The sequence below is a fragment of the Peromyscus leucopus genome, chromosome 8b (genome assembly GCF_004664715.2).
Source record: "Peromyscus leucopus breed LL Stock chromosome 8b, UCI_PerLeu_2.1, whole genome shotgun sequence".
NCBI lineage: Eukaryota > Metazoa > Chordata > Mammalia > Rodentia > Cricetidae > Peromyscus > Peromyscus leucopus.
Window position 1 is genome coordinate 46,004,477 of NC_051086.1, and position 24,454 is coordinate 46,028,930.

Sequence of the window (24,454 nt, forward strand, 5' to 3'; positions counted from 1 at the left end):
TCGGCCAGCTTAGCAGTAGGACAATGGGAAGCCTGTGTAAATAGTTGGCGTTGAATTGTTCAGGAGGTGTGGGTAAGGGAAGGCTGTGCGTGTACACTACAGGCAGAGCTTTGCAAAGCATCTTTGGCCTATCTGGTTGAGCCTGTGGATGTGAAAGCTTCAGATAGCTGAAGATATAGATCTTCTTATTAAAATTAAGTCAGAAAATATAGATCCAATGAAAAGACTTTTGACCAAACTCCTCATTATGACTGAAGTTCCCGGAGGTCCCCTGGGCATCAGATCAGCAGACCTTTTTTTTTTTTTTTTTTTTTTTTTTTTCTGTAGGCGTGCACTGTAGCAAGTCCTGTCATTTGGTATATATTTACATAATGGCCCCGTGCTGTGTGCACATTTTAATCCTTATTGTCTTGAGGTCTTAAAAAGGTGCTGCTGTCTAGTTGTCATTTTTCAAGTGCTGCAGGTCCATTGTAGGTAGATAGCCTAGTGTTGTTGTGGGAGACTGTAGGTAAGACATTATAGGGAGAGATACAATTTCGTTTTTTCCTTATCATAGGACTGACACTACTGTGAGCATCCTGGTTGATTTCCTTAGTTTATACCAACTCAGTTAATTTTGGATTTATCTTCATTCTTGTTTTTGCAGCTTCTGGAGCTGAGCGTTAAACCTTCTTCTCTTTATTTAGTATTTCTCTAGTAAAGGCATTCGAGGCAGACATTGTCCTCTGAAGGCTGCTTTGGCCGCAGCCTGTGGGTCTGGCATGTTTACTTTCAGTGCCGTTCTTTGCTGATGAAGTTTTTAAGGGTATTTTCGAGTATATGTTCAAGTATTTACTTCCAGATACAGATACTAAATTAGTGAGTCATTATGTCTTAAACATTGAAAAATGTACAAACATTGAAAAATGTACATAGATTCTTTCAGATCTCTAGGTGTGAAGGGCTGTGCGAACAGTGTGTCATGTTGAGCCAGGCGAAGTGACAACTTTAAATTCTATTGGTTGTTAGTGTCTGGGCTCATATGACATGATGCCCGTGTGGAAGGAAGAGGGTGGCTTCGGGGGGAGTTGGTTCCCCCTTCCGCTACAGATTCCTCCAGTGCTTTTACCCCCTGAGTCATCTCTCCAGGCCAGATCGCTATCTTTAAAAACTTCTTTTTTTGACAGTTGGATAGATTAAAAACTGGTGTCACAGTCTTCATGAGTTTCCTCCGTACACCACCTGGTTATCTAGTGGCGTTAAGTGTCTTCATATATTTACTGGCTTCACAGTTTTCATTTGTGGATCCATATCTATGTGGCTTTTTAATTTAACATTTGGTGCTTCGACCCCTCTGCAGTTTAATCTTGTGGATCTGTGAGCTAGAGACCTAACTTCAGCTGACATCTCCCCCTCCTTATGGCTTGCAGACTGTATTTAATGTACACTAAATTTGTGTCGGTACATCAGAAGCCTTCCTTCTGCCAGACTCGATAACATTTTCTTTCAGTGACTAGAACATATGGTTTGACTTGCTAAAACTTTATAAGCTTTACATGTAAAATATTTTAATTATATATTATAGATATACTTTATTTTATTTTATTACTAATAGCATGTAAGGTAATAGGCATATACTGGAGGTCTATGCTTGATGTCTGGTAATTTTTGTTTATTTTTCTGGTTTTCTTCCCTTTGTTTTATATTGTTGTAGCTCTTTTATTTGTTGTTACTATGCTTGATTCAAAATTTTTTCTTAACTGCTGTTTTTTTTCTTTTGCTTTTATTCTTTTTTTGAAGAAAAAAAAATTGAGACAGGGTATTACGTAAACCAGGCTGGCCTTGAACTTGCTGTGCAGCCCAAGATGACCTTGACCTGTGGATGAGCCACCATGCTTGGTTTGAGCAGTATTGGGGACTGAAGTCAGGGATGTGTGCAGCATGGGCAGGCACACAGTAAACCGAGCTACAGTTACCTTTTAGGTGAAGTTTTGAATCATTTTGTCAAGTTCCAGTTGAGATACTGACAAGAATAACGTATTTTTGATAAAATTGGAATCTTACAGCTTTGAGTGTTTCTGTCCAAAAAAAATGTTGCTTTTTTGTTGTTATTGTTGTTGTTCAATTCCATATTGATTTTCGCCCCCCCAGCCAAGTATTTTATTAAAAATACAGTTTTCATATTTCTTCAATTTCATTCATCTGTACTAACTCAATGAATTTTGGATTTGTTTCATTCTTGTTTTTCTGGCTTTTTGAGTTGATAGCTCAATCCCCCTTTCTTTAGTGCCTTCCTAGTAAAGGTGTCTGAGGCAGACATTGTCCTCTGGAGGCTGCTTTGGCCGCAGCTCATGGGTCGGACATGTTAATTTTCAGTGTCGTTCCCGCTGATGAATTTTTTACCTTTCATCTCCACTTCTTTAAAGGATTGTCTAAATCCTCTGTTAAGGTGCAGATTGATTTTGGCTTCTGTTTTATCTTTCTAGGCCGGTGTGCATTGCACTTGCAAGGCAAGCGCTGTGCTCCCAGCTGTGGCCTTGGCCTTGGCCCAGGCTGGTTTTTTATTTTTAACTCTGAGTTATATTTTATGCTTAGCTCATCCCTGCTTTCCTGAGATGTCTTCCCCCCAATACCTAATACACAGTCGGTCTGTGAGACTGCCCCATATGGGTTTGGAAACAGTTTATAGTTTTTAATCGCTGGACTATACATTTCCTGTATCTCTGCTGCACTGAGACAGCGTCTGCTGTAGGAATACCCTTGACCTTGTGTTTTGGCTTTCTGATTCACAGACTGGGAAGGAGAAAGCTTTTCTCTTTGGCTCCCCTTTATTATATTTCGGCTCAAATTCTGTTTCCTTGTGTGCTGTCATTCACCTTTTATTTTGATTATCATTTAGTTAAGGTCTCTTTTTAGAATTGTCCTCAGATTGCTGGTTGATGGGTGAATCTCTTAGGTAATTGGCTGGACTGACTTGACTCGGAGTCCGTGAGTAATCTGAACCCATGGCCAAGGATAGAGTTGGTCTTACTGTAAGGGTCTGTGTGTTTCATCTGTTGTACTGATGGTGGAAAACCACCTTCTTCATCTTCTGATCTCCACAGCCAGCGTCGATGCTCAACAAATGCTCGCTAAATAATTCTCCCAAATCCCTCACTTCTGTTCTGACTTGAGAACCAACTTTGGGTCAGACCACTCGTGTATAATGGGGTTCAAAAGTCAATAAATGAAGGTCAGGGTGCTTTTCCTACATGTATCCTGTGTGAGATCTAGTGGTGATTCACACTGTGTTAGTGAAAGATCTTAGCGCTGGAGAGGGAGACCCAGGGTGGCACCTGCTCCAGCCTTGCCCCTTAGGACAACGCACTCTGGGGGACACGTCCCAGTCACAGCTGGGTCACAGCTCTAGTTTCACACTGAGACCTTAGATCCGTGGCTTCTGTTTCATCTCACGGAGCTAGAGGGTGTTTTAATGTACCGTGGTAACATCAGCTTTGTTGCAGAATGATCTTTCAGAATAGTCGCACTGTAAGGGAAAGACGCCAATGGTTAGTGGCATACGCATGGGTGGAGGTTGTGTGACCTGAAATTGGGGCTGCTCCTGGCCCCTCAGACATTGTTCTTTAACAGAGAAAGAAATTGGAGAAAGCAGCAGCATGTATTGCCGTGGTGGAAGAGCGCAAGTCTGGAGTCAGGGCCTCTCAGATAGGGAGGTACACTTGGCCTCATCAAACATCTCTGGAAATCTCTCTCAGTACAAACAAGCTAGATTAGTTTAGCTCGAGTTTCCTCCGTCTGATAATGCTGCCAGTGTGGGTCTGCAGAAGCTTTGTTGGGAACTCTGGAAGTGGTTCACTGGATGCACCTCAAAGATTTCTCCTGAGCTACTCAGAACTCCTAACAGGACCATCTTATTCAATTAGCCATCACAGGTTCCATATCCTCTATCCAAAATGTCCTGCACCAGAAATTCTGAAAATTGAAGCTTTCAAAATCTTTAATGTTTGCACATATACAGTGTTGACCATGAGACCCAAGTCTAAATGTAGAATTCGTATACTATGATGTAGGTAGCCTGAAAGTAGTTCCATATAGTCTGTTTAATAACTTTGTGCATAAGTTAGCATTTCTTGGTGTGGCATTGTCTACTTGGGGCAGTATCTCTGGCTTTTTAAATTTACATATTTCGGAGCGCTTTTTTGTGCAGGTTTTTAGGTAAGGGGGGGCTTAACTTTTATAAACCATCCAGAGTCCATAGCTTTGGATGTTGTGCTAAGCATGGGTGCAAACGTCTTTTGGTGACCGGGTCCCTCTGTGTAGCCCAGGCTGGTCTTGAACTCACCTTGATCTTCTTTCAGTGTTAGAATTACAGATGTCTGCCGCCACCGGGTGATGTGTACACTTTTAAGTTATTGCACACCAACTAGTTACTGCTTGAGAAGCTAAAACCCTCTCTGTCAGCTCTCTTCTGTGGTGAGAGGAGGATCTGGACATGGTATAACCCATCTGGTGGACACTGTACATGTCCCCTTGTCACACGGAGCTCAGCCCACTTCCTCCTTCACTTCCTCTGGAGTCAAATTAGCTTGCAGCAGATGTTGACCTGGGGATGCCCTCCCTTTCCTGAATTTCGGTTGGAAGTTTAGAGATTCACCAGAAGCATGGCAGGCTGACCACAGGGAGAACAGGGAAGCCATGATGCTATCTGGCGATTTAACGGAACTGAGACAGCTCTGTGCTGAGGTCAAAGGCCACGGTCAAGATGGACCAAGAAAAGAATGGAAATGGCAGAGAATTTGACGTGCCCAGCATTTTTAGCACTTTCTTCCTGCTTTCTGTAAGAGTGGCGTGCTCTCTCTTTAACAGCCATTCTCTGTGGGGGATGCCAACCTACTGAATATTGGCTATGAACTATTATTTTTGGAATATAGTTGGAGAGGTTCCAACACACCCTTCAGAAACCTATGTGGGGAGATGCCCTTGAATATTGGGAAGCAGTGGAAATGGCTCATATACATCGTCGAGCACATAGACACACAGATGGAAGCTCCTTGGTTACCATGGGGTTTACGGCTCAGTAAAACCACTCTAAGTTGAAACTTAATGTAAGTCAAAGGTGCGTTCAACACCCAAGCTACCCAGCAGCTGAGCACCCTGTGCATTGCAGTATGGACTGTTTCTGCTCGAGATGGTGGCTGGGTGGCTGCCTGGGAGCCGCCTCTCACCGCCATCCGCGGCTGCTGTCCTCCTTGTGACAGAGAACTGTACTATGCACAGCCAGCCCAGGAAGAGCTCCAAGTTCCAAGTGTGAATTACAGTTTTTTACTGTTCATGCTTTACTTTACATTGTGAAGTCGAAAATTACAACGTAGGACTATACAAGTTCCGAATCGCCCGCTACCTTAAGCAGCCCATTTGGCAAAAACATGGGAAGGCAGTTCAGTATATTTTGAATGGCAACAAGAAAAGATGGCTTGCTGATTGTCTTTTTAAAGTGCAGAATGAACTGTTCCCACCAGGTTGCGGGTTCTCAGGAATCGGGCCCCCTTGACTCCACCTGCGCCTGTGGCAAGTCTTCCCTGGCCATTCCCAGCTTGTCTAACCAAGTGTTCCTTCTCCTAGAATGGCTGCAGTCTGTCCAGGCCACCATGGTCCTGTCTGTCATCTTCAGCGTCCTGTCTCTGTTCCTGTTCTTCTGCCAGCTCTTCACCCTCACCAAAGGCGGCCGCTTTTACATCACTGGATTCTTCCAGATCCTTGCTGGTAAGTTGTGGACGGTGACGGCCATCTGGAATATGGGCCTTTTGAAGGACACGGTGCCGTGGTGGTTGTTTGTGAATTGGACTATTGGATGCTTATCCTGAAGCTTTTCCTTCCCCCTCTCTTTCTTTCCAGCTCTCATCGTGTGTGTGTGTGTGTGTGTGTGTGTGTGTGTGTGTGTGTGCGTGTGTGTACATACATATTTAAACTTGGGAGCATTCCACTGCTCTGTGGAATGATACACACATGAAAGAGTCTTCAGGTCTCAAGAAAAACCTCCAAACATGCCAGACCCATCACCATGAATGAAGCTGTAGTATGAGCACATCATTAGAAGTAAATGCTGAGGCTGCCCACTGAGCCAAGGATAGCCTAGAGGACCATTTCCTTTGCTTTATGATACCCAAGACACTGTCTTGGCCCTGTTCAGAACATGGCCCTGTGCAGAGTGCTGTTGAGAGTGTTCTCGGGAAAGTGTCTTGTGCCTATAAGTGGAGATCGTCACACTGACACCCTCCCCTGGACTTGGATTCCTGCTGCATTCTCTGCTGTCTTCACCAGCATTCCGTGCTAATGCTTCCAAATATGAGACTGTGGTAATACACACACACACAGGAAAGGCTTCCACCCTCTCCCCGTGGTCTGTGCGATGGCATGTAGGGCCCAGAAGTGTCTGTCACAGAGGTAAATACCTTACAGTTCTGTCTGGAGTCTGCTCAGTGTCTTGCTTCATTGACGTCTATCTTTCTGTCTGATGTTCGCCAATTGACCAAGACTGGAGGGAACTGGAGAGAAGTGAGAGGCAGAGAGTAAACCCCAGAACGTGCCTAGGTACCATGACACCCTCCCTATCCTGGCTCTCTGTATAGTCAAAGATGTAGTGCCCCACGTTTACTGTGAGAATGTCACTGGGGTCGTATCACCACCCATGCTCAGAAGCAGCCCTGGGGGATTAGAAACAACCCCCAAGTCCTTGGTGGATGCTTGTACAGAGACACATGGCCTGAGGCTGGCTGTTAATACCTTTTCTAGAAGATCTGCCAGTCTGTCTGTCTCCTGAGGGCTGGGATCAGAGATATGTGTCCCCATGCCCAGTCCTGCACCCGACTTTCACTGGTTGCTAAACTCAGATTCACACCTTTTGTTATTGGTAGGTTTTGAAGCATCGGCTATGAGTGGCAGCACCTGCAGATCTGCTCAGTGGAAAACCGGCTGGGTGGAGCTGAGTTACAGGGCAGCAGCCTTTGCGTCTGCATTGTTTCCACTTAATTATGGCTGCTTTCAGTTATCCAGGGTCTTTTTTGTTTTTTTGTTTTTTTTTTTTTTTTTTTTTTTTTCAAGACAGGGTTTCTCTGTGTAGCTTTGTGCCTTTCCTGGGACTCACTTGGTAGTCTAGGCTGGCCTCGAACTCACAGAGATCCGCCTGGCTCTGCCTTCCGAGTGCTGGGATTAAAGGCGTGCGCCACCACCGCCCGGCTCAGGGTCTTTTTTTTAACAATACCATCCTTGTGAAAATTCACAAAGTCTGGTCACTACCCTTGATCTTAGCCAAAAGGCTGAGGAGAAGAGCTGTGAAGTCCAGAGATAAGGATCGGGGTGGTCCATGTGGCCTCTAGGTTAAGGCCTTTCCATCCACACGGACGTTCTCAGAGCTGCTCTAACTGTTCAGAGTCTGTCTGCTGTGGTACTTGCTTTACACCTTCGTTTCTCCTCTGAACTCATTGTGAACATTCTAGAACACTGCCTCAAGTGCCCCTGGCTTTGAAAACACGTGAGTTGCTTTTCCTTAGGCCCTTCAAATCTAGCTGCTCATCTCTCACAAGACTCAGTCATGGGTCGTCAGCTGAGCGGCCCTTATTTAAGTAAGTAGTTCTGGGGAGTTAGAAATGTTGAAGTGAAACCGTGGCTGTGATTTCCTAAGAACGTTCTGTACCTGGTAGTCACCTCTAGTCCAGACGATCTGAAGGGCGCTCTCGTAGGAATCTCGGGTCTCCAGAAAGTTCATTTGAAATTGCTGGCAGGTCTTTCTACTCAAATTGGAAACCCAAGAACCGGGGCTTTACCCGGAGACCTCCCGAGTCTTTCCGAGGGTGGCAGTTCTAAGTCAAGCTCGTGAGCTTTCCCCCAGGTTGTGGTGTTTATGAAGGAGGTAGGCTGGAGAGAGACAAGGAGAGTGGTGTGGCCGGAGGTGAGAATTAATGCGTACTTGAGAGTTGGTAGTTCAGCATCAAGGAAGAAGCCAGACAAACTATAAAGCAGCTGGGGAAGGGAAGACAGGGAGGAGGTGTATGGGGAGGCAGATGGAAGAAAGAAGGAGAAAGTAGCCTTGTGGTCAGGGCATATGAAACCTTCGTGTGGCTACCACAGTAGGCGGCTACCGTTTCCATGAACGGCAGGTCTGCAGAGCACTCAAGTACATTAAGCAGAAGTTAATAGAGAATTGAGTGAGTTTCATAAGGTACTGTTACAGGTTGGGGTATCATGATGCTTCCTTCTTTATAATTTACTTTTACTTTTTTTTTTAATTCTAAAGACTTTATTTTACATGTATGAATGTTTTCCCAGCATGCGTGTTTGCACACTATGTGTGTGCCTCCATGTGGGCTCTCTCCCTAGGGACTTTGTGCAACCATTAAAGCACCCTGATCTTGCTGTGAGGTTCTCCAGGACCTTCTCACTTAATAGCAAGCCCTGCTCATGAGCTGTGCATTCTTCTAAACCTGTTAGAGGAGAATGTCCTGGTCCTGCTTCCAAATTTTCTGTTTTCTGGGCACCACTGTTCCTACACATTTGTTATCCTTTGCTGTGTTGGATCAGGCTTACTAGGTGGGAGAATATGAAGAAAACCACACAGACACCAAGTTAGAATCTGTAGAGTTGTGTGTGTTAATGTCCAGCAGCTAACTAGCCCCAGTAGGCACATGGAAGACCCTCAACCCCCATTGGCGTCCTAGGTAATTGTGTCCCTGAGATAAAATACAAATCAACTAAAATATCTAGGTACCTTAATCAAACTTGGAGACCACAACTTGTGTCCCATGTCAGGTCCAGCCACCTTTGCTCAAGAAGCCAATTTCAAAAGGACCACATTAAAAGTGGAAAGCAGAAAAAGACTTACTCAGTGTGGCCACATTGGGAAGAGGGACAAAGAGATCAAAAGCTTCTTTCTCCCAAGTCCGTCTTTGGGTCCTGAAGTAACATCCAAAGTTCAAATAGAAGGCCATGAATGCGCACACCTAAGCAACCCCAGTCAAGGTGGGCCCCACCCATCACTCACCCATCATTATCTGGGTTTCAGACTCACCTTGTAAGATGTTCTGACACGTTGATAGAACCCTGTGAAATCTCTTTCTGGGAGATAAGTTCTCCCCTCCTGGCGCCCTTTTCTTCTCTCAGCATGAGATTTCTAGGGAAATTCTTTGGGGTCTATTGTTTCAACAGTCTGATAGTCAGACTGAGAGACTCAAGTGTCTCTTTGGAGTAGCTTCATTTCTGCCAGGCTGGTCCCAGTTGTTGTGACTAAGGGGGACAGAAAGCCAGCAGAGGCCGTGGACTCCAGCGTGAGTCTCATCCTTCCTGTTGGTTTTATTTAAGGATGATGAGGGGAGTGAGGAGATGAGCCAGGGCTGTGCCTTCAGCTATTCTGAGTGGGCTTCCGGGGTCCACACTCTAGCCAGCCTCACTGTGGCTTCCGCCCCTGCGTCTGCAGTGGAAATGCTCTGGAGAGGCCTCCCAGGTCTTGGGGAGTCTTTCCGTGGTTGGATGTCACCACAGCTGTCTGGACTGTGGGTGACTAGACCTACTGCTAAGTCGTCTCCCTTCTCTCAGATGCTGAGGTGTCAGGTCCCGGGTGCGTGCACAATGGACAGCCCTGTTCTATCTCCTTCCTCTTCCTCCCCGTCCAGTCTACAGCCTGCTACTTCTGGGGTGTGGCATCCTCCATGGGTGCTGTGGCAGCTCTTTTCTCTGTCCTCACGGACACCTCTGCATGGTGCACAAACCTGCCCCCTGTACCTCCTCACCTCCTGCCCCCCACCCACCCCTAAATTCCATTTCCGCTCAGCTGCTAGAGTGATCTCTCTTCTGCCTTTTTGGGTTTTACATTAAAACTTTTTGTTGTTATTATTTTATTGTATGGATGTTGTTGTCTGCACGTGTATCTTTGCCCACTTGTCTGTCTTGATCATAGAGGCCCAGGGAAGACATTGAGTCCCCTCTGGACCTGGAAGTAAAGATCATTGTGAACCATCATGTGGGTTCTGGGAATCGAACCCAGGTCCTCCGAAAGAGCAAATACTCGTAACTGTTGAGCCATCTCTCCTGCCCTTTTTTTAGTTTTGAGACATGACGTAGCTCAGGCTGACCCTTGAGATCCTTCTGTGCCAGCCCCTGAGTGCTGGGACTCAGACCTTTGCCATCTCATCTGGCCTGGGGGTGGGGGTGGGGCTTCCCAGGTCCCGAGTCTGCTTATGTTCCTGCCATGCTAGAGATCTCTACAGGGCTTCCCCTTCACCGTCCCCTGGCCCTGGATGAGGTCCAGCCTCCAGTCCTGTGAGACTGGTGTCACCTCCTGCTGGTAATTTTCAATGCTTTCTCTCCATCTTAGCCTTTGACCTTGCTCCTCTTCCTGGAGTTTCTGTCCTGCTCCTCTTCACCTGGCCACCTCTTACATATCCCTGGGACCCAGATGAACTGCTATTGACCTCAAGGCTTATATTCTGCTGTATTGAGCTCAGCCCATCTCATCTCTTGGCCTTGGGGACATTCCTCTCCTTTCTACACTATTTAGTATTGAAAGGGATGGCTGTTTTCTGGACAGGCATCCCTTAAAGGTCGGAGCCTTGTCTCATAAAATCCTGGTACTTTTGCTGTCTAGAACAGCACATGCAGATAGTAAGCACTCCTTACGTGCTGAAGGAACCCCAAGGAAAGGAGCTGATGAGCAATCACCAAGAGTTTCTCAGTTGGCCCTGGGTTTGAAGTGCTTGGTTAGGATTGCTTGGTCACTGCTGTTTAAGGGTAGAGACCTTCTCTTTCAGGGAGCTTTAGGGGGCGTGTGCAGAGGGTTGTTGCAGACCCAGCCATTGTGAGGCAGATACAAACTGCTGTGACTTGACTGCTCAGTGTCATCATGATGGCTTTAATTTGGCCTGTGGATGAACTTGGCACTCTCCTGGGGACCTCACTTACTTGAATGACACATCTCCATCAGCTGGGCTGCGAGTCACTCTTGGTCAGGGACAGAAACTGATGTTTTTTCTTTGCCAGAGAATGGAGACGTAGCAGATTCCCATGGCTACCGAGGCATCGTTCATGCCTGTGGCCAGGAGCTGCCTCAGGAAGCCCTGTCCAGATGATAAGCATCATTCTTCCTCCTTTGGCTCTCTGCCGTACCTTGCTCTCTTCTGTGGTGTGCATCTTCTTGTGGCCCTGCCCTCATCAGCCTAGGCCACAGGCAGCTTAGGTCAATGTGAGTCTTCCTCCTTCCTTCCTGACTTCATTTTCATCCCTCTCTCTTTTTCTATTCCCTTTTGTTCCTCTTTGTTCACTTCCTGTCTTGATTTTCTTATGTCTTGGGACAGGATCCCATAGCATATCCCAGGCTGGCTTTGAACTCAAACTCCCCCTGTCTCAGCTTCCCTAAGTGCTGAGACTTTACAGGCCTGTGTTGCAAAGGCCTAGCTTGCATTCTCCTTTTGTTTTGCACTTGGGGAGCTGGAGCTGGGCCTTGCCCACACTCAGCAAGCATACCACCATTAATTCACATCCCTATCCCCTATTTCTCAACAAGAAGCGGGTGCCCAGGGAGCAGCAGAGCAAGATAACTGAGGACCCTGGATCGAGGCTGATCAAGTGTGTCTCGGGACATCTAAACTGCTATTGTCCTTCAGCAAGGCTGTGTTTTCCCATGACACGGCCAGCTTTACTGTCTCTGCACTTTCTGTAGGTAGTGGCAGGTCCTAGGTCCCATCCCACGGCGGTCCCAAGACTATTGTTTGGCTTTTCCAATGGGGGCAAGCTGAGTGGGCATATTCTCCTCTGAGTTGCCAAAGGACAATCTGATCAGGGTGGATGGTGTGACATCATCCCCCTTCTACTGTTTATTCAAACAAAGTTGGACTGTCCAGCATGTCATCGGCACAAATAGCAGTGAGGTTAGCTGTAGGTGGCCCAGGGACTGGAGCCCCGGGACCGCATGAATCCCACACAGCCTGCTGCCTTTATAATAGTCTTTCAGAGCTTCTCAAAGGCTCTGTTTTCAGAAGGGAACAGATCTGGCTTTGTCCAGCTCCAGGCTGGGGTGCTGATGTCATTGGACCCCTCTCTGTGGAGGGACACGGCTGTCACGTGGGCATAGGTGCTCAAACTTGAGCACGGTGGCTGCACCAAAGAGTTGGGGTGGCCTGATGCACCTCTGTGTCTGATATTCTTTCATCTGTTTTGAGCTGCAGACCGTGGGGTCACCAAGTGGAATGGAACTAGCTGCTCTTTTTTATCTGTCTCCTCTCGATGCAGCTTTGATTCTCTCCCTCATTACTGTCCTTATTTCTCCCTTTCCCTCCATCCGCCCTGTATCACCGCTGGGTACTTCTCACTACATCCACGGGACAGCATCGCTAAGGGACCCTGGTCCCCTGTGGTCAGCCGGGAGTCAAGCCTTTTCTGTTATTGACTATAAATAGTCAAGCCTTTTCTGTTATTCCACGACACCGCCAGTGGTACAGTATCACTTCGGTTCCACTGGTTTCTGGTCGCACACAACACGGCCCGTGTGTAGAGTGGATCACAGCTTCACAAAGCATATCCACACCCAGTCACTTCTGGGGAGAGCTAGGCAGGCTTCTCTGGCAGCCCGAGTCCTCACTGTCCATCTTGCATGGCCTGGGAGAGGATGACGGAAAGAGAGAGGCATGAGGCAGGAAGTACGCTGAGGAGCCTCAGAAGAGGTCTTGGAGTGGGTGGCCAGGGTCGGGCATGGGAAGCTGTTCATTGTTTACTCGTGTATTCCGGCTGTCTCCTCCCAGTTCTGAGCTGGGAGGCCCAGTCAGGTTAGGAACATTCTCCCTGCCTAGCACTGTGGATGTTCATGTGGCAGAGCGCCACAGCCCCACGGTGAACCGCCAGTTACCTGCTGTCTTTCTCCTCCCAGGTCTTTGCGTGATGAGTGCCGCGGCCATCTACACAGTGAGGCACAGTGAGTGGCATGTCAACACTGGCAACTCCTATGGCTTCGCCTACATCCTGGCCTGGGTGGCCTTTCCCCTGGCCCTCCTCAGTGGCATTATCTACGTGATTCTACGGAAACGTGAATGAGGCGCCCGACGCACCATCCGTCGAGGCTCTGAGCGCGCATAGGGTACATTGGGAGGGAGGTAGGAAACCAGAAAAGAAGCCCCACAAACCAAAAAGAGCTAGCCCCAAATCCAAACTCAAGTCCAACCAAACAGAACGCAGTTGAGTGGGGATCGCTGTCAATTGAAGATGTATATAATATCTATGGTTTATAAAACCTATTTATAACACTTTTTACATATATGTACATAGGACTGTTTGCTTTTTATGTTTGACTGTCAGCCTCGTGTTGAATCTTAAAGAACTTTACATTCTAACACTATAACCAAGCTCAGTATCTTTGTTTTTGTTTTTGTTTTTATTTTTGTTTTTTATCTTTTGTTTTGCTCAGAAGTAAAAACTCCCACATGGTCCCTTTCATCTAAAAGCAGATACCTCCCTCCCACTCAACCTCATAGGATAACCAAAGTGTGGGGACACACCCCAAATGGCCAAAGGCCTTCACACTGTGGGTGACCTGGTGCATTTAGCAGGACTACCCACTGCCTGGATGGCTGTGTGGAGCCCGAAGCACTCACAGACGAACCGCCCTGAACCAGAGCCCTCCGCAGAAACACGGATGGTAGTTCTGGAACCCTTGTCCTTGCAGGCAGAGTACCAGGGCCACGCATTTAAATGAGAAGTCAGAGACAAGGAGTCTGTGAAATGGTGCTATGGATTTACCATTCCTCGTTATTACTAATCATTTAAACCACTCACTGGAAACTCAATTAACAGTTTTATGACATAAGGCAGAATGGAGACCTGAATAATTGTGTGTGACATAAGCGGTCCATAACTGCTTTCGTACCTAGCTAGGCTGCTGTTATTACTACAATGAATAAATCTCGAAGCCTCCATCGCTCCCACAGTTTTCTCACGGTCGGAGCATCAGGACAAGTGTCTAGACCCTTGGGATTGTGAGTTCCCTGGCTTGCTGGGTCTAGAGTGTTCTGTGCCTCCAAGGACTGTCTGGCAATGACTTGTATCGGCCACCAACTGTAGATGTATATACGGTGCCCTTCTGATGCTAAGACTCCAGACCTTTCTGTTTTTGCTTGCTTTTTCTGATTTTATACCAACTGTGTGGACTAAGATACATTAAAATAAACATCAGAGTAACTCACTGTGTCTCCCTGGCTTTTGTGGGTCCTGGGTGTGGGTTCAAGGCACAAACGGGAGTGAGGTGGAGCGCTTCAGTGGAGGGGGAGGTGCAGTTAATGGTGTGGGTTGCAGTGTAGCGCTTCAGGAGTGAGCTCACAGCCATCTCACAGGTAGCTGGAACATGTGATGCCTTCAGCGTCTTCAGTGTCTGCCAAGTGCACAGAGCTGGGGCGTGGAGCCAGAGGGCAAGGCTGTCAGTGGCCTGGAAGGAACTGCAGTGTTCATTTGCTCCCACTCTTTGATGGCATACATAGGGAACATGGGCACGGCCGAATTGTGTTCCTATGCAGAGGAGATGGGCATGAGCAGCATCAGCCTCTGAATTATTGTCCGAATGGTGTTTGGAATAGTAATGGTAATAAAGTGGGGAGAGCAGGGCCTCTGATCCCACCAGGAGGGCAGAGGTCATAAGCATTAGCCAGCTCCAGGCTTGTCATTCCCTGGCCCTCTGCAGTGGTGCAGCATGTTGGGCTACGAAAGTCATCCACATTTATTGAACTGTTCCTTTGAACTACGCGAAGACCAAGAAAGAGTGAGAAAATTCCCATCGTTGACTTTTAATGAGCAAGGTATGCCAGAGCAATGGTGTGAGACCATGGCAGGTAAGCAGCCCAGGCAGGGAGCCTGCCCTCCGCTGCTTCCCAACAGGAGCACGTCCTCTTCCTTGTCTGTAAGGCATGGATTCTGGCGTGAAGGCTCTCAGGTTGTGAGAATCAAAAGGAGGTGATGGGAACAAAATACTCAGCGTAGTGACTACACTCTAGAAAGCACCCCTGTGAGTTAGTTGCCACTGATCATCATAGACGAATATTTGAAAGAGCATGGGAGGACGTCCTGATGGCTTACCTGGGTCTTGGCTCCCAGCCTGCACATTAGACTTTGTTTTACAGGGGTCCCACCCCAGATACTTGGATTCCCTGTGCCTGGGATGCCAACATCACCTCATGATGCAACAGCAGAAAGAAAATGGTGGCATACAGAAGGGGCCACACATGTGAGGTGGCCAGATTTGATGACAACCTGCTGTCTTGAGGGCTGATCAGCTGTTTACAACCAGCATCAGTCCCTCAGGAGGGCGACGCCAGGCTCACCAGACCTCAGTGTGCTCCTGAGTCACTTGGCAGCCCTGGATGATGCTGACTGACATCCACATATGAGTGGGGCCGAGATCCTGCATTTCCAACTAGTACCTGGGTGAAGCTGGTGTACCCAGTGTGTTTTGAGTATCAGCAGCCCACAGGGCAGTCACTGCAGCCACCTGATACTGAACACCTGTGGCAGAGTTGTGAATCTCATCTGTGACTCTGTGAGGACCTGTACTCGTGAGTATGACACAAAGACTTTGGCTGCATTTCCACAACCAGCTGTGGGATGCACGAGAGTGACTGAGAAAACCAGGACTCTGACTCCACAAGCCTGGAGTCTGAAGACACTCATTCTATAAAACTTATCTTAAAAGACAATTTAAATAAAACGTTAAAGTATTTTATTTAAATTGGTGTAGATAATGCACAAAGAAGAAAGCTAACAATGGACCCCAACTCTCCCCACCTGAGTAATTCCATTGATTAATATAAATTATAATATATACATTATGATATATACACATCTAGGCTTATAGCATCCTAGCCATATCTAGACAGTAATAAAACTGGAAAAAATTTTCCCCCATCTCATAGTCTTTTGACATAGTGCCCACAAAACCAGTAACAGAGGGATAGTAAAGTAAGATACTTGCTTAGGATTCATTCCAGAAACATTGTTGAACTTAACGTTGGACATCGATGCCTATAGAGTGAGCACCAAGTGGTCAGATGGCACACACTTCTCTGTATCTTGTTTTCTGGTAAAAGCTGGAGCTCACTTTATGTCAGCATGCACCCCAGTTTCTTTTAAGGAGCCCTGGTTTAGTCTTTTACCATGTAGCTGCACAAACCTTGATTTACTCTCCCCCATTGATAGGTACTGAGCCTGTGTCCTGTTTTTTTATCGTTATCCCAAATGTTTCAATGCACATCCTCACACATGAGTACTGGTGGGTTTTTGAACTTGGCCCTCATGTCAAATTCCTGGTAGGGAAGGTACTGAGACCAAGGGCAGTTGTGTTTAGAAAACAAACATACACACTTGGTTGGCATGACCTGTTTTATCTCCAGAAAACTTGTACCACCTGTGTTTGAGAGTCCAGTGTTACTTTCCTCTCTTGACTCTTGGGGTTCAACAAGAAGAGGATGGCTGCAGTAAAGATGCTAGAAATGGCTTCTCTGTCCCCAGATGCATGGGAGAGGTCTGTGTGGCTCCCCCATCCTGGGGCAGTCTTGCTGCCTTGCTACCCTGTCTCTTGTGGTATGTTGAGTCTGGTCTAGGACCTGATATACAGCAAACAAGGAGTCTCACAAAGGGACTGGACACCGAGGCATTGGGCATGCAACTCTAAGCACTAAATGCCATTACGTAGTTTGTGGTTTTTGTCTTAGTCCATTTTCTGTAATAATTACCTCGGCTGTTGTTGGATTTTCTTTTACTCTAGCCCCATGTTGGGCACCAAAATGTTGTTGGCTATTTTTGCTCTTTTGGCTTTTTCTTGGGGGGGGGGGTACCACCCAGCTCCCAAACAAATCACACACTGAGGCTTATTCTTAATTATAAACACCCAGCTTTAGCTTGACTTGTTTCTTGACAGCTTTTCTTAAATTATCCTGTCTACCTTTTGCCTCTGGGCTTTTTCCCTTTCTTACTTCTGTGTATCTTATACTTTCACTCTTACTCTGTGGCTGGCTGGGTGGCTGGGTGGCTGACTCCTAGCATCTTCCTCTCCTTGTTCTCTTGCTCTTTCCTTTTTTCCTCTCAGATTTCTCTTCCTATTTATTCTCTCTGTCTGCCAGCCCCACCTATCCATTCTCCTGCCTTGCTATTGGCTGTCAGCTCCTCATTAGGCCAATCAGATATTTTAGACAGGCACATTAACACAGCTTTACAGAGTTAAACAAATGCAACATAAAAGAATGCAACACATCTTTGCACCATTAAAGCAAATGTTCCACAGCATAAACAAATGTAACACATCATAAAATAATATTCTACAACACCGAGCCTAGGTACTTCATAAGGAAAAGAGATTTATTTAGTTTGAACTGGACTGGGTGATGCTATTTGTGCTGTCTCTGGTCAGGGCCCCACAGCTGTACCACATCATGGCAGAAAGACAAATGACTGCATAAAAGGGGGGTGGGGTGGGTATGTAGTGTGGCCTTACTTTATGGCAACCTGTGGTCTTGAGGGCATTGATCCACTGACATAGTGATACCTCCAGAGACATAATCGCCTTCCACCAGGCTCTACCACTGAACATTGCAGTTAGGGAGCTCTGAACCTTTGGGAGGCACACCCAAACCACACAGAAATCCTTACTGTCTGCTCAGCGATCACCCTGAGCACAATCTGGCTATGGTCTCACAGGGTTGTTCTTTCCTTACTCAAAGTATGAAGTTGGCAAGAACAGAGACTGGCTTCCGATCCACAGGGCCAGGATCCCTACCAACCCACTCCTCAGTCAAACCAGAGAAAGAACACTCCGCAGATGGTATCAATGAGATAGCAAGGAAAGTGACATAAGAACACTCAGGAAATTTAGGTGACCAAGTTGAGAGAGTCTGCTGTTCGAACTGAGATTGCTCTCTTGTTACCCACCTTATCCCAGTTCCCTGAGGTTGAGATCATACTGAATGGCAAGAGCCAAACACAGGGTTCCACCTCCCCAATATCTAGCCAAAGAGCTTGCTTCCCTGGGGAGCTAGTCTTGGCATTTCTCATTCTACCCTCCTACCCACTCCTGAGATCCAGCCCTAGCTGAGTGCCGTGTGAGGTGGCGGCGGGGTGGGGGCGGTGGAGGGGGCTGCTTCCTTTCCTCACGCAGGCTCCTTTTGAGGTGGAGGCACAGGAGTTCAGTGCTGTAATTACAGGGTCCTGCTCATTCTTGCCCTGTTTCAACCAGGAAGACAGGGCCTCCTGCCTTTCACAATGCTCAGATCCTTGAGGAATGAGGCTGTCCCTGAGAGCAGGGGGTTCACATTTCGGTGAAAGAAAAGCTGAACTGAGCATGGCCAAGGCATGAAAGTAAGGGATGGTGGATTCCCTGAAGAAAACAAGATCTTGGGAGCTGTTTCCAGAAGCAACACATTCCCTCCAATGAAGCACTGAGATTTTATTCTAGGAGCCTACACTCATTCACATCCCGACCACTCTGGGGGTGGGCACATGTCTGAGCATGCTCAGTTAAGGAATACATCCTAGCTCATCCTCAGCTTCAAGGTATTAAGATAAGAAGGTAGAACATGATTTTGTTTTGTGTTTAGCTCAAGGTCATAGAGCACTGTTTAAGAGACTACAAGGGTGGACAGGAATGCCTCTAGATATCCTCAGTTCATGTCACGAGGGTGTAGCTGAAGGTAAAGGGGATGTCGCATTGAAAGCATTAATACAGGAGTTGTCCTTCAAGGCACCTGACCCAGAACTGCTGAGGAGCCATCTGAGAGGAGACTGCTGTGTTCCTACTCCAAACACCACAGCCTTGGCTCCAAGAGTACCAGGGTGAAGAAAAACTGGACCACAGAGCAAACAGCTCCTCTCTTCTCCCCAAGGAACTGACTGCATTTGTCCCAGAGTGAAGAGATTGAAGGCCAAAGGCACAGTCAAGGAAAATGAAGGTTACGGCAAAGACATTTGGGCGGAATCCAAGCTGCAAACTGGAATGCAGGCACCCTGGTTCGTGAGGGAGATCCAGACATACGGACAAGGAGGAGGCTGTGGGTCTGAACCAAGCCAACCCCTGACCATGGGAACTATTTATTCAAAAGAGTCAGAATCTGGGCGAGCTCCTGGGAGAACAATTTACAACCCAGGACATTGTTGGAAACAGTGGAGGGTTCATTTGGTAACAAGCGGAGTTTAACAACTGGGTGTGGAAGGGACCGAAGAGAGTCCTCCCACCCCACTGTCAACACGGGCGCCCGTGGACACACCCAAGCTGTGCCTCCTCCTGATCCACTGTCAACATGGGTGCCTGTCGACACACCCAAGCTGTGCCTCTCTAAAGAACATTCGAGGCGGAACACTGTGGTGTCAACTTTCTGTCGCTGTGAAAAACTGGCTTGTTTGGGCCCAGTTTCAGAGGGTTCTGTTCCTGGTTGGCTGGATCTATTGTGACTAGTCCAGGCCTCTGCTGAGGTAGAACATCAGGGCAGGTATTGCCTGTGCAAGAGTGTTAGGGGTGTGGGCTTGAGCGGGTTTGAGTCCTGGGCACCAGCTTGTGTGACCAGCAGCAAAGAACTGGACCAGGGGTACATGGTTAGAAATAGGACTAGAGAGGATGATCAAAAAAGAGAGACCATTCCTGAGAATGGGCGTGGACTAGTGAGCTAAGGAAAAAGCCCCAAAGTGCTGGGCCGTGAGCCACATGACCCTGTGTAGGATCCCTCCACTGCCCCTGCCTCACCCACGTTTGTATCCTGTGGGCTTTCTTGAGCATTCTCCACTTGATGTATGAAATGGGTGAGGAAGGGCTTCCAATCTTTGCCTGACAACTGGCTTCTTTTATATGTTAAGCTTGATGTAGCTCCAACCCGTGCCCGCCCCGCCCCCATACCCTCTTGCCACAGGAAGCAAAGAAGAAGAAATAAGGGACAGGGGACAAGCTATATTCTTTAAAGCCACAGCACAGTGTGTAGTCAGATTTTTCTTTGTGCTGCCAGCTCACAAATAATGACACTGAGACTTCTTACTAATTATGAAGGCTCAGCCTATAGTTTAGGCTTGTTCCTCACTAGCTCTTATAACTTGAACAAACCCACTTATTTCCATCTATGTTCCGTCACATCTTGTTACCTCTCTTCCATCTTGCACCTCCTGTTTCTTCTCCGTGTCTCCTGGGGTCTCCTGTGTGCCTAGATTCTCCCCCTCTTCCTTTCTCTCCCCAGAAATCCCACCTATACCTCCTGCCTAGCTATTGGCCATTCAGCTTTTTATTACAACAGTCATAACAATAGAGCTTCACACAGTGTACGAATATCCCACAACACCAATGACCTCTTTCCAGAAATCAGGCCTCACTTTCTAATAGTCCAATTAGCTACAGACTCATCTGTGTGTTAATCTATTGATGGTTGGTATCCTTATGGTCCAATCACCTTCCAATAGCACCACAACTGGAAACCAAGGCTTCAACACATGAGCCTTGGGGAGTGGGGAATGACAATACTTTAATCCAAACTACAGTAAACAAGAAACAGACCCACCTAAATAATTCAGCTAGTCACTAAACAAATAAACATGAAAATAATGACCCAAAGCTCTAAGTGGTAAGAGAGTAGACTCTCCACTCTATTGCTATAATATAATATACAAATATCAAATCTAATTTCTCACATAGAAAAATCATGAGATGTGAAATGAAAATGAAAAATGCAACCCAGGCTCTTTGGAAATAAAGCTGATAGTGTGTATAATAGTCTCTTTTTACCCATGGGAAATATTGCCCCAGAACCCCTAGTGGACACAAGAAGACATTACTGAATAATTACAAAATAATTACATTATTATAGCATAACCAGACTAATGTATATTATGCTATACTCTCTTGTAAATATATACTCACAATGAAGTTTATATTATAAACTATGTACAGTATGGTACTAATAATAATTTAATTAAACAATATTAATAATGTACTATAACAAAAGTTACATAAATTTAGGTCCTGTCTCAAAATACTATACCATATTCAGTTCTCCTTAATTGTGTGTGATGATGATGCCCACATGGTCAGACACAGTAAATGAATGTGAAGCAGAGTCAGGCCACCATGTAAGGGGACTTGAAAATAAGTACTGCGACACTGGGATGAACAGAACAATAATGAAGATGACTCCAAGGGACTTGCAAGTGGGTAGAATAGATGAGGTGGAGATGCTAGACAAAAAGATTTGTATCCTAGAAGAAACAGGGCTGTACACTATTAGATTTCATTACATGACTCAGAGTGACACCTAACTAAAAAGGTATAATTTTTCATTTCTGGAATTTTCTATTTAACATTTCCAGACTGCTATTGACAACAAGTAACTTAAATTATATAATATATAAACAAACTTCGGACAAGAGCTACCCATTCTTAATCTAAGAGAACACATACACACATGACTTCTAAACAGCCATCATGAAGATATCACAAAACAAAAGTTAACATAACTGAGAAAGGAAAGTTTGTGAGCAAGAATTTTGCAACCAAAGGAGTTTAGAGCACATAGTGTGAATTGCAAAGCATTTGCTGAGGATATTAATCAAGATTTGTTAGCTGGAAAACCATCATGAGGCACTACACTGAACACTGTGAAGAGGAGGATGTTTCCAAGTGTGGTCCTCACTTTCAATACAACCCATCTGAATCCCAACTAACATCTTTATAGACACCACCAAGCTGACTCTGAAATCCTAATGAATGACAAGGGCCATAGGATAACCTAGCCAAAATAATCCAACAAAAGAACAAAGTACTAAGATCCAAACTTCCTGATTTCAAAACTCACTCCAAAGCAGTGGTATTCAGGGGAGTGAGAGGCTGGCAGGCCAGATACTCAATATACTGAGGTCAATATACTAAGAAGATGCCCAAATGTCAATGTGGATCTGGTGGTCCATGCCTGGAATCCCAGCACATAAGGGGCTCTGAAGCATTGTAAATCTGAAGTCAGTCTGAGCTACATAATGAGATCCCCAGCTCAATAGCCCAACAGTAATAATTATTATAATAGTAGTCTGGGGCCCCTGTACAAAATCATACACAAAAACTAATTTGAAATGGACCAACAACCTTAAAAAAAGGTTACCATAGTAAGACTTTCAGAAGAAAACGTAGGATCTTGAATTTGTCAGATTCTTAGATATTTTACACAAATAGTGGGAAAAGGTGAAAATAGGTAGTATTTTATCAAATATTTTTAAAAAATCTATTGTGGTTCAAAGGACACAGACTGAAAATAAGACAATGCACCAAATAATAAAAATATTTTTCAAATCATGTATTAGATAAGGGACTTATACCTACATTATATAGTGAATGTCTACAATTCAATTAAAAAATATATAACTCAATTAAAAATTGTCAAAAGACTTGTTCACACCTATAATCACCGCACTCAGGTGGCTGAAGCAGGAGGACTGTGGCAAGTTGGACGCCATCCTGGGCTACAGAACAAGATCTTTTCTCAATCTCTCCTCCCCTTAACAAAATAAAAACAAACGAACAAACAAAAACCCAAGACAATAATCCATGATGAAGTATTTGTCCAAGGAAGATACAGGATTGGTTCAGAAGCACATAGATAGTCTTAGTCATAGGAAATGTTAATAGGACAGTGAGATGTTGCTTTTTACCTGCCAGGCTAGTTAGAATCTAAACTCCAACCACACTCTTTGGCAAGGATGTGGGAGAGCTGGAACCTTCACAGGCTACTGGTGAGACACATATAAACAGTGTGTCTACTTTGAAAACGTATTTTCAGTTCCTCAAAGGATTGAGCAGGGTTACTGCTTGTCCTAGCAGATCTGTCTGCTATAATCTCAAGAGAAACAAACACAATGTCCGTACTGAAACGTGCACAGGGATGTTAGAACAGTTCTAAACAAACCAACAGCCACAAAGAAGTGGGTGAGGTATGGTCTGTTCACATCAATGTTTATTTGTAAAAAGGTGTAATGTATCACAATGTGATACTAAATGGGTGAACCTTGAACACATGATGTTAAGTGAAAAAAGCAAGGCACAAGAGCCTGTCTACTGTATGATACTATTTATAGTGAGGTCAAGACCAGATCTACACAGAGGGGTTAGTAGTTGTGTAGTGCTGGGGAAGGCAGATAAGGATAAAGGATTGGTGAAGGGTATAATGTTTCCTTCCTAGGTGTTGATGATATTCTAAGATTGAGGTGGCAGTGGTTACACACTGACTTATCGAAGCTGAACATACTAAGAACCAATGATTTTTTTATGTGCAGTGGGTCACTCCCATGGAGTGAAAGCTCTCACTAATGACAGGGAGATGTGGCTGTATGCTCAACTGTTCCTCATTGTCTCATCGAGTCTGTTCATTAAAAAATACAATATCTTTTATGTTGGTGGGTTTAACTATTATTTTTCAAAAAGCCACTTTAAAAAGATTTTATTTTTATTTTTAAAAATTATGGCTGTATGTTGATGGCACACACCTTCAATCCCAGCAGAGGCGGGTGGATCTTTAAGTTCAAGGCCAGTGTGGTCTACAGAGCAAGTTCCAGAATAGCCAGAGATACACACAGAAACCCTGTCTTGAAAATCAATCAACAAACAAACAAAATCACATGTGCCTCTGAGTGTGGGTTTCTGCACACCTGTAGGGTGCCCACGGAGGCCAGAAGAGGGTGTTGAGTCCCTTAGAGCTAGAGCCACCCGACATGGGTGCTGGGAACCAAACCCTGGTCCTCTGCAAGAACAGCAAGTGCTCCTAACTATGGAGCTATCTCTCCAGCTCTTGGTTTGTTTGTTTGTTTATTTATTTTTAAAGAGATGACATTCTTCTTCCTTCTGAAAGAGCAATAGAAAGCCAAGCAGAACTGTGGAGATGAACAGTTAGCACATTTTTTTCTTTTTAAGCAACAAGATCTTGGGTCTTCCCAGGGGATTAATTTGTGACATTTTCTTTCCATCTTGAGCACTTCTGAGAAATATTTCAACCTCAGGAATTTGCAGCAGGACAGTTTTGATTAGAAACTGCCCCTTTAGTCACAGCATCCCGCTCTGCTTGGGACTCCTGGAGCGACTGTCTACAGAATGGCAACATCTTCAACTACAGCTGTTCAGGGCACATATTCTAACAGCGTTGAAATCTGTTTCCTTTGGGGGGCCTAATTCTTTGCTTAATTTTTCTTCCTTTAGCATAGCTTTTCCATAGCCTTGTCTGCTGTTCACAGACCAGAAAATTCCTGAAGGAGGTATTGGATGAAACTATTGCGCTAACTAGAGTTAGTAGGATTTTTTTCATTTTCTGATTGGCTGGTCCTCAGGTGCGGAGGGTCTTAATCCCACCCCACCCTGCCCTTATGTTTTCAAGTGAGGTTTTGTTTTGGTTTTGGTCTTGCTTTGTTTTCTGTTTTTAATCCAGATTTGGGGGTAGTTTTTAAGTAGACG

At 45.7% G+C, this 24,454-nt stretch overlaps 1 protein-coding gene across 3 annotated transcripts in view; it reads left to right on the forward strand.

Annotated features, from left to right (window-relative positions):
* Positions 1–14,197, forward strand: part of Pmp22 (peripheral myelin protein 22) — a 31,848-nt gene extending 17,651 nt beyond the window's left edge. For all 3 annotated transcript variants that reach the window (XM_028869337.2, XM_028869336.1, XM_028869338.2), the window contains exons 4-5: positions 5,602–5,742; positions 12,890–14,197. In XM_028869337.2, the coding sequence (XP_028725170.1) occupies positions 5,602–5,742; positions 12,890–13,053 (305 nt within the window). In that variant the 3' untranslated portion in view covers positions 13,054–14,197. The remainder of the gene's footprint in view (positions 1–5,601; positions 5,743–12,889) is intronic.
* Positions 14,198–24,454: the final 10,257 nt, after the last annotated feature.